This window comes from Psittacula echo (genome assembly GCF_963264785.1).
Source record: "Psittacula echo genome assembly, chromosome: 1".
Lineage (NCBI taxonomy): Eukaryota > Metazoa > Chordata > Aves > Psittaciformes > Psittacidae > Psittacula > Psittacula echo.
The window spans coordinates 114,802,286-114,816,255 of record NC_137735.1 but is presented as its reverse complement, the minus strand read 5'-3'; the positions used below and the strand labels follow the sequence as shown (position 1 = coordinate 114,816,255).

At 40.1% G+C, this 13,970-nt stretch overlaps 2 protein-coding genes across 6 annotated transcripts in view; both read left to right on the top strand.

Annotated features, from left to right (window-relative positions):
- Positions 1-4,672, top strand: part of TMPO (thymopoietin) — a 31,944-nt gene extending 27,272 nt beyond the window's left edge. The window contains exons 12-14 of one of the 3 annotated variants that reach the window (XR_013956869.1): positions 10-187; positions 2,686-2,725; positions 4,648-4,672. The gene's annotated coding sequence lies outside the window, so the exon portion shown is untranslated. Of the gene's footprint in view, positions 1-9; positions 2,465-2,685; positions 4,601-4,647 lie in introns of those variants that run through there. The other 2 variants (XR_013956870.1, XR_013956871.1) reach the window with 2 other exon arrangements.
- SLC25A3 (solute carrier family 25 member 3) lies at positions 4,610-13,905 on the top strand. Of its 3 annotated transcripts, none has more exons than XM_080618014.1 (8): positions 4,610-4,746; positions 4,896-5,049; positions 8,998-9,119; positions 11,640-11,819; positions 11,928-12,109; positions 12,786-12,958; positions 13,340-13,450; positions 13,569-13,905. In XM_080618014.1, the coding sequence occupies exons 2-8, from the start codon at positions 4,902-4,904 to the stop codon at positions 13,727-13,729; spliced, it is 1,077 nt and encodes a 358-aa protein (XP_080474140.1). In that variant the 5' UTR covers positions 4,610-4,746; positions 4,896-4,901; the 3' UTR covers positions 13,730-13,905. The 3 variants fall into 3 exon arrangements, with proteins under 3 accessions (XP_080474140.1, XP_080474141.1, XP_080474142.1); XM_080618016.1 differs by lacking the exon at positions 4,610-4,746 and adding an exon at positions 8,710-8,831 and having other exon boundaries at positions 4,910-5,049; XM_080618015.1 differs by lacking the exon at positions 4,610-4,746 and having other exon boundaries at positions 4,753-5,049.
- Positions 13,906-13,970: the final 65 nt, after the last annotated feature.

Genomic DNA, 13,970 nt, shown 5'->3' with positions numbered 1-13,970 from the left:
CTCTTCTAGTTACATGAAATAATTTCAGTTGACCTCCTTCAGGGATACTGTTAGCATCATAAAAAAAAAAAAAAAACCAAACCCAAACACACCCCAAACTGAACTGCAATGCAATCAAATGTCGTCATTCTTTCATTTATGCACTGTTTTGGAGAATCCTCTCAACTTCAGTGTTACTTCACAGAAGGTAAAGACTTTTCTATATAAGTTCTCAAAGTAACTTACATGTAGCTCAGTTGTAGCTGGAAGACGTTAGAAGCTTCTTGTACTTGAGGCATTTAATGGTGTGAGATAGCTCTGAGAAAATAATCTCTTCCTTATTTATTCCCTCTCTTCCTTCCTCTGCCAGCCCAAGTACAAATTTACTAGCATTACTAAAGCTATTGATGTAGTTTATAACAAAAACACATGTAATAGTAATGCTACTAGCTGAATAGTTGCATGTGCATAAAGCTGCCTAAATACTACTAAGTAAGTTACACGGAAGTATACTGTAGTCTTTGTATCAAAGTGTAAAAACAATGGTAACTGGTGTTCCTTTTTTTTTTTTTTCTTTTTTTAATAATCTGACTTTTGTTCCATTAGTTTATCTTGGCTTCTAGACAGAGACAGGTTAAACTTTCACAACCAATCACAGAGTAGAGCCATGTTACAGACTGGTATTAGTATCCAAATTCCAGCTGCAAAAATTAGTTGAGTTCTGATGTGGTAAAAGTTGCTTAAGTCCTTTTTAATGCAAGAGCTACAAAAAAGACTGGAAAAATGGCTATGTAAGTTAATAGGAATGACAATATTGGGGGTTTTGGTGAGTTTTATTCTCATGATTGGTCATAGTGCTTAGAATACTGTGCTGAAAACACATATTTGCTTGTCTGAGTTACAGCTAACACAGAGCTCATGCTTTTCCCTTTAAATTGTGCATTAATCTTGTAGCATGTGCCCAGTTTGGAGTCTGGTATCACACTGTGAATGGCTAGGGGGTGTCACTTGCAGTGTTGAGACTTACTGTGGCACCTGATCCATGGTGAGGCTGTGAGAGCTTACCTACTGTCTGAGACAAGACATAGTGTGTTTTGAAACTGATTTTATTTAAGTAGGAAACAGTGTGAAGGAACTCTTTGTTCTCCAAGTAGACTTTCTAGCACCATGTTCAGTACTGCCCTACAGAAGTTTTCAGGTCCCTCATAGACTTGATCTATGTATGTTTCAGTTTGTTTCTTGTGGCACAACTTAGGAAAACCCTTCATGGTACTGAAAGCTGCAGTTCCTATTAATTACCTTCTCAGATGGTTCTGTGGACAAAATGCTGTTTGTTTGTTGTGGGTTAGTGGTTCTGGGGTGGTGTTTTTTTTTTTTGGTGGTTTTTTTTGTTTGTTTGGTTGGTTGGTTGGTTTTTTGGGGTTTTTTTGTTTTTTTTAAAGGGCATTAGCTGGTTTGTGCAGAGTTAAAGTAAAGCTGAGTACCAAAAGAATGCCTTTAATTAATACAAGCTCCAAAAAGAGACTGTTTAGCAGAAAAGTATAATTACGAATAAAGCTTGTAAAGTTGTGGTGGCATGTCTTATGCATAGTATATTTTTGGCTTGCTTTGAAGTTGCATATTGGGCTGATAAGCTTTTTTTTTTTTTTTTTTAAATCAAAACCTTTATCTGACTGATCAAAATATATATGGGGATGGATTGTGATGTATAATTTTAAATCTTGTGTTTACAGACTTAGACATTCCAACACATCCTTTATTGTCTGTTAATATAGATTTTATTGTATGTTTAGTAAGTCTACCTGTCTTCATTTAAAACTTTTCCTATGTCTTAAGCTTTTTTCATTAGGGAGTATACCAGGCTGCTTTGCACCAGTGCAACTGCAAGCTATGACAGATGTATATATACATGTATGTGTTCATACAACATAGGGTCTACAAGTTAATTTAACTTGTAAAGTAGTCCTAAGGGGGCATATATGCCTCTAAGTACTATGTATTATTTCATATTGAAAAGTAATTCCTCAGATTCTCTGTCCCACCTCACCTTGAAATTCTTTGTCGGCATTGGTACATTGGGGAGAATTTAGATTAAAGAAGATCATCAGATGAGGGGAGGACTCTTAGGGCATTTAGAGATTTTGTTAGTTCCTGCATTCAGATGATGTGGCTTGTTCAACCTAGCTAGTTTGTATCCTGTTGAAGGAGATGCTGCAGTGTTAAGGCTTCCCATTGGCTGTGAAACTTACAGCTTAAATTGATCTGTTACTGATTGTTTAGAATCATGGTCTAGTAGTTCTGGTGTTGATAGAGTAAGTAAAATACATGTGTATGACAGGCACAGATGCTACTTGTGCTAACTTGATTATCAAAGGTGTGGTTGGCTGTTTCGCCATCTCATTGTGTAATTTTAAAAGCAGTATGTCATCTGGAGAACAAGTTTACAAGTGCTTTTATTTTACTTGCAGGCTTCACCAAAATGTTAGAACTATGAGGAGTTACTTGCAGGACAGAAGCTAGTCTGCAGCTGGTTGATTGTGTGATGCTTGGGGAGGGGGGAAATGGAGGGGGTGTGTGGTGGCTGTTAGTAACAGAAGGATAGATGTAACTAACTTAACTTCAGAGTTGCCAAACTCTCATTTTCCTAAATTCCCCAAATTTGAAACATAATTTTTTTTAACCAAAGACTAATTTTATTTACAATAGCTCTTTTTGCTGTGAATCTGACAGAGGTGGACGCTGAAAGGTAATGTCTTTCAAGTCTTCATCTATTACTACTTTTGATATGTGTCAGAAAATCAGATTAATCTAGATAGTTTGAATTGCATGCTGTTGCTATTTTATTCTTTCACAGATGGGAAATGATATGCATTCAGCAGAAACACATTATCCTGGTATTTTCACAGGGCTATGTTAGACTGCTGTTTAACAGTACTTGTTGACAGTATGGCTGTTAAAAGTTAATTGGCAGCTAAACCCAAAGAAACTGATTGTTCTGCAGACTATCAAGTGTCAGTACTAGTTGTGCATAAAAATTGCCATTAGATGTTCATCCTTCATAATTGGAACAGGGGTTTTCTCTATGTTCTGCAAGAATTTCAATCATTTAAATGTACTTTGGTTTGTGAAATTTGGCTTTTAGAAAACATTGCCACCAACAATTGTTTAAATGCAGGTGAGTAGAGCAGAACAGTAGTAGCAAAATGAACAATTCTGGCCTGTCTCCATTGCTGCCAGTGGCAGGGAAGTGAGCAGCACTTCAGGCTCTCAGATGATTGCTAAATGAAAGAATCAAGTTCAGCTGGCCTTTTCCTACTTGGCAGTTGGAGTCAAGGTTTACTCAAGAGGGATTTAACCAACCTGGACTTACGAAAATGCTAGGAAGCATGTGTCATTTTTGCCTGTGTATGACTTCCTGAATCAACTTTTGGCAATTAGAGCCAAGTCCTCACACTGCTGTAACTGCTCATCCTCCAGGGAAGTTTGGTTCAATAGGAGCTGCTGAGTTGCCAAAGGGGTGTTCCTGCAGGTGTGCTGTCAGTATAGGTCCCTGCCCAGAAGCAATAGCTGGGATGTTCAGTGTGTTCCTCCTGCTGTGCTGTCTGCTGTGCTTGTGTTAATGGAAGCACTGTAATGGAAGGGGTATGAGTGAGATAGTGAGAACTTGGGAGTTCTTATCCCTCAATAACCAGAGAGCTGAACTGTGTTGCACTGGTTTGGACTGTAAATCCACTAAAATGAGTTCACACTGTTCAGAGAAAGTGTAGTTTAAGGTAGTTAAGGCTAAGCATAGATGTTCTGTTAAGTAACATTCCACTTGTAACAAAACAGTATCTCACAATTATTCTGGCAGCAGCTGTAGCTGTTGTAGTGCAGGCCCTTGCTAGCTTGCAGGCTTGCCGTTGGAAGGAGAAAAATGCAGTTGTAGAGGCTGTGGGCAGAGTGTTTGGTGGCCTTTCACCTGCCTGTGCTGGATCTGGCATGGTGCTGCAGCAGGGGCCTGACCAGAAGGGTGCAGCTTTTGTTGAACGAGTTGCTTCTTGCAGCTTTACCCGGAAGTATCACTAGCTGTGAGTAAACAGAACTGGACTCCTTTAAACTCATCTTAAACTCTGAGTGCGATTGTCGCCTCCACTGTGAACCAAGAACAGCTGGCTGGTGCTAGAAGCAGGCAGCAGGCACATACACAAGGTTGGAGCAGGAGTGTGGGAGTGTCTCCGGTTTGACATTGCCCTGGGCTGTAGCTCTGCGGACTGGCTGGAAAGCGCCCAGATACGGGCAGTACGAAGGAAGGCTCAGAAGTCCAGGCACAGGGTTTAACAGGGAGAGGGTGCACCAATACTTCCCTCCTGGGCTACCCAACAAGTCACAGCCTTCCTCAGGCCTGTCGCAGCTGAGGAGCTCGCCTGACCTAGGCAAGGGCACGGGGCAGCTGACCGGCTCGTGAACCGACCGGCAGCTGTGGGGCGCAGCCAGTGCCTTGTCCCCAGGAGCTCCGCGGGGTGCAGCCCAGTAGCCCCGGGATAAGGGTTGACCCGACCCCTCACCTTCGCCGGCGCGGAGCGCAGCCGTGAGGGGCGCGGGGACGGGGCAACGGCGATGGGTTGGTCGCGGCTGCGCGTGCGCGGTAGTGCCGGTTGCAGCGCGTTTCCGCCAATCGCTCTGCAGCTTTTTGGGTTGTGACTCCGCCCCTTGCGCCGGCGAAGGACAAAGTGACGGAGCCGGGCCCGTGGTCAGCCTCTGCGCGAGCTGCCGCCATCTTAGGAGGTGAGTCAGGACAGCGTGGGGCTGCCCGCTCGCCGGGGCCCGCTGTTCGCCCTGGGGCGACGGGCTGCGTCTTGGGTGTGGGGCTAGCCGTCCGGGCCCGTGGCGGGCCCCGCAGTCCCACGCAGCTCTGCTCTTTTCGCCCGCTTCAGGTCGCCATGTTCTCCTCCATCGCGCCGCTCGCCCGGCTCAACCCCTTCTACACGCCGCATTTCCAGCCTGTCCAGGATGGGATGAGAAAGCGAGCGGAGCCCACCGAGGCGCCCACCACGCGGCGGAGTTTGGCGGCCGCATCCGCCGGTGAAGGTGAGAGCGGGCGGGAAGGATGGAGGTCGTGGCGAGGCCACCGGGCGGGGAAGGCTCCCGTGCCAGCCCGATCTCCGCTCTCGCGGGCTTGCGGTGGCCGGGGTGGCGGAAGGAGGGTTAGCGCTTACGGGACTCGGCCGGGCCGAGGAGGAGGGGTTCTGTAGCGGGCGCTGGGCCTACGCGCTCTTTTGGAGGACGAGGAAGGGCACGGGCTGGAGAGGCGCTGGTAGCAGCTTCCGCTCCCCGTGCGGTCTGTGCTAAGTGGCAGCGGGAGTCCGACGTTACCGGGGAAGGACAGTAGAAGGTGCTGGTTTGAAATAATGAGAGAGATCGCTGATGGAGCCTGTTTCGGGGGCAAGAGTGCGTTTGCTGGCTCTTCTGGGCCTGCAGCCTCGAGGGCTGGGACTTCAGGCCTACACTTCTTTATTTCGTGGAGAAGAGCAGCATGTGTGTGACTCTGGATGGATTTAAAAGACTTTTTTGGGGGTTTTTACCTTTTTTTTTTTTTCTCTGTACCTTTTATTTTTCTCCATGTTTATTCAGAGCTGGACATCTGAACATCCAGACACATTAGAGGTGCCCTTTGTAGTTGTGGGGCATGCACCACATGGCTCTGCTGTCTTAAGATACAGTGGTACATTTTAGATTTTTTTAAGTGCAAGTGTTTCCTTACTGCGTTTTTGACTTCCAAAGGTCAAACCTTGATGATACTACTAATAGTAGAGGTAGATGTTAAAATTCTAATTATTTTAAGCTATTGATAACTTGAAAGCATTCCTCTACTTTTAATTAAAAACTCATCTGAAGTACTGTGGTTACTGAAGTATGTTAATGCTCTTGCATGAACATTCATGTGATACGTGAAAGAGAGATAGAACGTGTTGGATTTTATTAGGTTTTCAAGAAAGTACTTCTGGCTTTCAGCATAGTAATCTTGTTGCTTGTTAGCTAAAGCCATAAATTGCTCTTTGATATGCTGAATATATTCAGTGGTGCACTTATTTCTTGAAAGCGTCAAGCTTAATCTTCATCCTGTTTGAAAGCATGTGCTGTCAAAGGTGACCAGAGTTTCTTATTCTTTATAGTTTTTTTCTGTTGTGTTCATTCTTTCATGGACCAGTTGGTTCTCTGGCCTTTGTGTTGGAGGTTCACACATTTCAGAAGATATCTGAGCTTACACAAGGTCATGCAAAGTCAGTACAAACCACAAGGTCTTTTGAGTTCAGCTCAGAGCATTAACTGTAGCATAGTTCAGAGACAAAGTGTTTTATGATCAACTCTTGGAATTTGCCCTTATTAATGTGTCAGATCAGAACCAGAGAAATCAAATAATTATGATGTAGCTGTCTTAATGGGTAGACAAGTTTTTGGGCTATATGTTTATGTTTGAGTAGCATCAGGGTGTTTGTCTTAAGTCAGCTTCTAGGTATGTTGGAATAATTTTCTTGCCCTTTGTACTACATGTTTATGCAGTTTCCTTTTCATGTAATAGTCTTTAGGAAATTTGATTCTTTTAAAATAGAAAGCCTGGTACGTAGTATGGCTTTCTTTCCCTAATATTGCTATACCATTACAAACTTAGGTACCTGTAAAGAGCTGAAGCCTAATCAATACTGGCTTGCTTTTTCTAATTACTTGTTTTTGAGCACCTGGCCAGCAGGTCAGTCTGAATAACAGCACTGTAATAAAGCAGGTACATAAAGCTCTAGTCTTTTGTGACTTCTACAGTTGTCTGTCAGCTGAGGAGTATCACTTGTAACTGTAAATTGTTGTGAAAAAGGGAATGTGAATGAGCACTTCTGGTATCTGGGCATCATGGTAACTGCTGCAGTACTGTTATGCAGCAGGCCAGAAGATTCAGCTAGACAGAACTGCCCTGAAATACAGACTCAGGAGTCTGTTCTCTGATTACACTTTCATAGAAAACCATGTTTGTGTTTAACGAATCATACTAGCAAATTGTAAGCAGAATATTACTGCTGCCTGCAAGTCTGCTAGCATAACCAACCTATTTTAGAGGCATGTGTGAGTCCTGGGCCAGCATATTTACAGTCTTGAGCAGTATCTCAATTAAAAAAAAGTATTCATAGGTTATGCATGTTAACTGATTTCATTCTTCAAATATAGGCTTAATATGGTGTCTGTGTTTCAGTATTTGTTATTTTAAAGTAGAGAAAAAAGTGACACTTTTATTGCCTTGTTGATTAATTATGAAGAGTAAGGTGAGAAATATGAATGTAACAGGCAATACAAAGCCTGCAGTAGTTGAGGGAGGAAGTTCCCTTCCCTCAAGCAAAGCTAGAAGCTGGAAAAGCCTGCTAGTGTTAACTGGTGCTCTGTTGATGCTGTTGAATGTAGTTGTAAATTTTTGTTGATGTTCACAAAGGAATTTGTTACAGAAGCTAAAAAAAGCCCAAAGAAGTTTTCAGAAGCTCTGAATAAGATAAGGTTTTTCTGACTTTTGATTTTCATTAGTGTTTCTGTGAGGATAGTTCTTATTAAGTTGCTATAACACTAATGTCTGTTCCATTATATTGAAGTAACACCACTAGATTTAACAGCAAAAGAACCTAGATTGTCTGTTTCTACTCTGGGGAATATTTTCTACGTGATGTATTGTTTTCTATATGCTTATTCAGTATATTGATTTTGCTTATGTATTTAAAATGCTAAGTATAATAGCAGAATGGTGTTGTACCTCATGCTTATTTCATACTGTTAATTGTAAAAATTACAAAAAAAAAAAACCCTGTGAATTTCTTGGTTGCCCCTAATCATACCCTCTGTAGCTTCTTCAAAAATGGAAGAGGGAAACTGATCCTTTTCTTTTCTAGTTCGAGTAACTTTGCCTCATTGGAATTCATGAAAAATAATAACTTGTTAAGACTGGATGGTTTTATATGTAGTACTGTATGGAGCAGTGCAAATGAAATATCCTTGATTAAATGTGATGAGGAAGATTCTTTCATGAACCTTGTTTGTAGGCATTGAATGTGATAATGAAATGCAGTTTCACTAAACAGAAGCTGTATAAATCCGAGATTCTGTTTTAGACTGAAAAGAAATAAAATCTGTATAAAGAATCTGAAAAATACCTGAAAATGTATCTGCATAAAAAAAAAATCCAGTGCTGATCTTGTAGATCTGTATGGTTTCTACTTAAATACAGAAGTTGTACTCTCATAGAATATTTAACCAAAGAAACATTAATACTAGAGAAATACTATTCTTGCTTAATTCCTTGATGTAAGAAAATGTTGGACATTGCAGCTCTGAGTCATGATTTCTGTTAGCATCTTCTGAGATTCATTTCTGTGGTTTAAGTGTGCTGAGTGCTAAAACTTGACTGTTTCTTCCATAGTTTTATTTATTTATTTATTTAATTTTTAATTTATTTATTTTTTAATTTTTAATTTAATTTTTAAGGAACAAACTCAAAGGTTTAGAACCAAATCTTGTCAGTCCAAGAGGTGTTAATTCAAAGCAAGGGAATTATTTTTGATTACAACACTACAGTTGAATAATACAGCATGGGAGATTATTTCAGTGTAATAATTTTAAGAAGGTAGCACTTAGTCAATTTTATTTCTTTTCTGAGCTCTGTTACCATTTATGATTGATCCTATATATATAATTTTTTTTTTTTTTTCAATTAACTAGAATACAGCTGTGCATATGGCTCGAACAGATTCTTTTTGCTTTGTGGCCTTGGTGGGATTATTAGCTGTGGAACAACACATACAGCACTGGTTCCTCTAGACCTGGTTAAATGCAGAATGCAGGTTTGTGCTGCATGTCGGTATGCAGTAGCATTGACAAAGTGTGTTTAGTGTGGTATATTTAATCTACTAATGAACTGAAGGCATAAGTAATCCCCTGGACATCATTGTCTAACAGTGCATGGAGTTTATGCAAAAGCATGGTGTGTCTTTTATTTTTTTGCTGCAGAATACAGTTGTGAATATGGCTCGCTCAAGTTTTATGCTCTCTGTGGTGTTGGTGGGATCCTAAGTTGTGGCCTGACGCACACTGCTGTTGTACCTCTGGATTTAGTGAAATGTCGTATGCAGGTTTGTATTAACTTAAACATTTCGTAAGCTTTTTCTTTCTGTATCCAGCACATTAAGAGTTTACAATAGGGACACTAAATTTTTCTGGAGGGTAGAAAGTGAGTAAACATGAATGGTGTTTTATTAACTCTGCCGTTGTGAGCCTAGCAAAGTACCGCTTTCAAGAGAAGCAGAGGCGTTTAAGGTAATCTGAGTGAATTATTTTTGACTGCATTGAAAGCACATTTGACTGACTTTGCTCAAAGACACCTACCATGATGTTACTCTTTGCTGGTTGGTAGGCTCTCTAGCACTATGTGCTGTTAGAGAAAGAAAATAGTATCTTTGCTGTTCTGAAGATCTGTGGGTTTTTAGCTTGAAGTGACATGCATGTATAATTTGAGCCATTAACATTGTGGATATCAATGCATGGCTTATGGATTGGATACTTTATGATGCCACTTTGAATAGAATGAGAAAAACTTGATATGGTATTGGTAAAGCCATCAGTGCTTGTGGCTACTCTTGAAGTGGTTCTTGATAGAATTGAGTATCATCACATCACACTTAATTTGCAATACCAGTTTCCACAGTAAAATCATCTAGTTGAACAGCCATGGATAGAAACATGCTACTGGATTTATTCAGGCAAATCCGTGCTTCAAGAATGAAACAAATTAAAGCAAACTTCTGAATTTCTGGAAATACAGTAGTTAATGACTTCCCTTTTGCATAGGCTGACTCTGACTATTAAAGTGGCAATTTTGTAATGGTAGAACTCCTCAGATTAAGAGGAAACAATGAATTTAACGAGACCTATTAGTGACATTAGGAATACTGCGTGTGGTCTTCTTTAAAATTGTGTTATTCCGGAAGGCCTTTATTTAGCATTCTTTGTAAGAGAACCTTTTTCACATACTTGAGAACACCTGGAGTTCTGGTCTCAAACTAGTAATTCTGTAAAACAGGGTACCTCAATTGAGGGCAACATGCTGCTTTCTACAAAATTTGCATCAAGACCAGGTTAACTGTAGGAATTCCCTGTTTCTGCTAGTGGGGAATAGCTGTAGTTGTAGCTCTGTATGTGTTTTATTATTGAAAATGTAGCTTAAGTGCACTCTTTCCTTGTTATGGATTTCAGAATACAAGATTGGTACCTTGACTACCCATGTGTAAGGTTGAGTTTCCTGGGGAGATTGATTGATCAGGGGTAGGGAGGATATAGCATCTCAGACAGTTGTTAATCTGACTTCAGATTGGGTTAACGGGCAGAAGTCTTGAGAGAGACACAGTGCTGCATATACAACTGGAAGCGAGGCCTCATGCTTTCTAGGCTTCAGCTGTGTGGTTGATGTGCTCAGTTTGGGCTGCTAGTCCTGGGCTTCTCTACATGGCAAGGGAAGTGACACTTCCCCTTTCTTCTCCAGCACTTAGAGGAAGGTGTGGATTCCTGGTGTTACATTGTAAAATCTGTCAGCATGTATCTCTATACAGATCCAATACAGAGCAGGTTACTGATCCTTCCTGGATGCTCCAGGCAGAAACCCTTTGCCTGCTCTTACGTTTTTTTACGTAGATGATAATTAAGCATGATTATGACACAAACGTAGTCTCATTTTACAGTACCCAATTAAATACCCAATATTATGAAATCCTGGATGTTTAGGTGTACTATGTCTCAAGTAGGTTCTTGGCAGACTGCAAGACAGAATAACAGTTGCTACAGGTTGGCATGCATGTTCCATAGCTCTTTCTGAAATCGTTAGTTGACTTCTTATTTGATACCTTCCTTATTCTCTGAAGAAACATTAGATGATGTCAAATATGAAAATTAACATTGTGATGAGACTTAAAATTTGTCAGAATGACATACTTATTCAGATTGGTCCTTTTTAAAATTTCTAATGAGTTATTAATGAAATCTCACTCAAAAGTTTTGTGTGCAGAAAACAATTTGTATGTACCCTTTACTTTGAAGTCAAAGTGCAAGTATAGAAGTTCTTGAGTACTCTTTGATATGCTTTGCTCTATCTGTCTGTATTCAACTGGGTAGAGGGATCATACTAACCTTTTCTGATTAAGAATCAGGTGAATTGTCAGGCTTGGTTTGTGGCAACACCTGGGTGTTGATAGGTGTGTAAAGTGATTGAGATTGCTGACAGAAGCTATAAAATTTTGAAAGAATCTGATCTAAACAGAATTATATGACTGTACTACTGACAGGGTTAGAATAGTGATTTCAGTAAGTCTTTTTGTTACAGAAAGTCATGTTGTTGATTTGGAGAATAAATGTAAAGCAAAATTCACATGGTTCGTTTGTTCCCAGTTATTGAGGAACATACTGGCTGTTACAGTAAGGGTTTGAGACTAGCAAATAACCATTACAGTTGCATTAGTGTAACCTTGTGAGCACATCATTTATCCAGGGACCTTAGGAAGCCAGCTGTATGAGGAATTTTAAGAATTTTATGTTTCAGATGGTGGGGGGCTGAGAGGGAAATAGTAAGCTATATCAAGCAATTAACTGCCTATTCTGTTTAGGTTGACCCACAAAAATACAAGAGTATCTTCAATGGATTTTCAGTGACAGTCAAGGAAGATGGTGTTCGTGGCTTGGCTAAGGGTTGGGCTCCAACCTTTATTGGATATTCCATGCAGGGGCTTTGTAAATTTGGTTTCTATGAAGTTTTCAAAATCCTGTACGGCAACATGCTGGGAGAGGTAAGCCTTAAGTGTTTTACACGAGAGCATGTTTATTGTAGTATTAGTAACGCAGAGTATTCACAAAAGCATGATTCATTAATGAAACTGTGTTTAAATTCACTTCAGGAAAATGCATACTTGTGGCGTACTTCACTATATTTAGCTGCATCTGCCAGTGCAGAATTTTTTGCTGACATTGCTCTGGCTCCAATGGAGGCTGCTAAAGTTCGAATTCAGACACAGCCTGGATATGCTAACACTCTGCGGGAGGCTGTACCTAAAATGTTTGGAGAAGAAGGCATCTGGGCGTAAGTATCTCTTGATCTTAATTTTTATTTTTTATTCAGGATTTTGATGGTGAGTATTTTTTTCTTAATGAAGAACTGTTGCTAAAACTAATTGTGGCTTTAGCGTATAATACTGACTGTTAATTCCACATGCTCCTTAGATCCATCTTTGTGAGTATCTTTGTGCTGAGTTCTGCTGGATAACTTCAGTTTCTAGCAGTCCCAGTCAGAGATACTCAGCAACTTTTTGGTTGTACAGTCAAAGATGCTTGAGTCATTGGCATGTAAGAGTAATATAACTGCATGTTAGCTTTCTGTTCTGATAGAAGTGGCTGTAAATATACAAGCCATTTATTGCTATCGGGACTTTGCTGGTATGCAGACATAAGCCTTACTGCACTTGTAGTATCAGTACTGCATTAGTGCAATGTTTTGGGATCTGAAGTGACTACAGAAACAGCCGTGTAGCGTAGGGATCAGGTAAATTGTAATTCATGTTGCTGTTGTAAGTTAGTACTCTTGAATTAATAAAACTTAAATTTCTATTCTTTATGTATTGATACACTTAAGCCTTACAGTGTTAGTATTTAGAAGTTACATTCTTGATAGCAACAGTAAGCTAACACAGACACCAAGTTAGAAATGTACCTGAAGTGCTGGAGAAAATCAAACTGAGTTTGGCTCTTCTCTGGTTAAGTTTCTATAAAGGTGTTGCTCCATTATGGATGAGACAGATTCCATACACAATGATGAAATTTGCCTGCTTTGAACGTACTGTTGAAGCTCTCTACAAGTATGTCGTTCCCAAGCCACGAAATGAATGTACAAAAGGAGAACAATTGGTAGTCACATTTGTGGCAGGCTATATTGGTAAGGAATCTTTTAAGTCTTACACTTCATTAATGGGCTACTGCAATTCTGTAAGTTTGTCCCTTTTCAGAATATCAAATAGATGTGACTAGAATGAGAGAAATTACATACAACTTTAAACGTGCAGGGGGAAAAAAGACACTAATCTATAAGGGGCAAATGGGTCTGTAGTAAGACAATACTCTTTTAATTGTTCCTATATATTACCAATATTAATGTCCAAGTTTAGAAATTGCAGTTTTAGGATACTAAGAGGCTTGACATAACTTCTGTGCAATTTATTAGCAATTTATTAGAAGGTGTTTCAGGTAGTTGTACTTCATGTACACAGTTATGATACAAGTAAAATACCACAGAGCTAATGTCAAATTATTCTTTCAGCTGGTGTGTTCTGTGCTATTGTGTCCCATCCTGCTGACTCTGTAGTGTCTGTGTTGAACAAAGAAAAGGGCAGTTCTGCTTCACAGGTTCTTCAGAGGCTTGGATTTAAAGGTACATCCTTCCTTTCTTGTATTTTGGATCAAGTGTTTGTGGCATCTTGTGTTTTGGGGGGGATTTCTTTTTTTTCCTGTCATCTTTCACCTCTCATGCTTTTTGTTTTACTTTGCAGGTGTATGGAAGGGTCTTTTTGCCCGTATCATTATGATTGGTACCCTGACTGCACTACAGTGGTTCATCTATGATTCTGTGAAGGTTTATTTCAGGCTTCCTCGTCCACCTCCACCAGAAATGCCAGAATCTCTGAAGAAGAAGCTTGGTCTAACCGAATAGACAACTCATGGACTGACTGTACTGGCCCTCCCAGTGATGAGTTTCATGAAACTTTTATATATTTGATTATGTAGAAAACAAACTCTATATGATATTATTATTGGCTGTGCCCTCATCCCACATGAGGGTTTACATTCTACCACTGTCATTGCCTGAAATAAATGAGAAAGAGAGTGCTTAGTGTCTCTTTACTACTGCATCTGTAATCTCCATTTCATAGCAGCAAATACCTCAAATACTC

Excerpts from the sequence above, each read along its gene's own strand:
- SLC25A3 (XM_080618014.1), top strand. The coding sequence starts at position 4,902 with ATGTTCTCCTCCATCGCGCCGCTCGCCCGGCTCAACCCCTTCTACACG. Across the intron at positions 5,050-8,997 it reads GGCCGCATCCGCCGGTGAAG|AATACAGTTGTGAATATGGC; the intron begins GTGAGAGCGGGC and ends TTTTTGCTGCAG. Across the intron at positions 11,820-11,927 it reads ACGGCAACATGCTGGGAGAG|GAAAATGCATACTTGTGGCG; the intron begins GTAAGCCTTAAG and ends AATTCACTTCAG.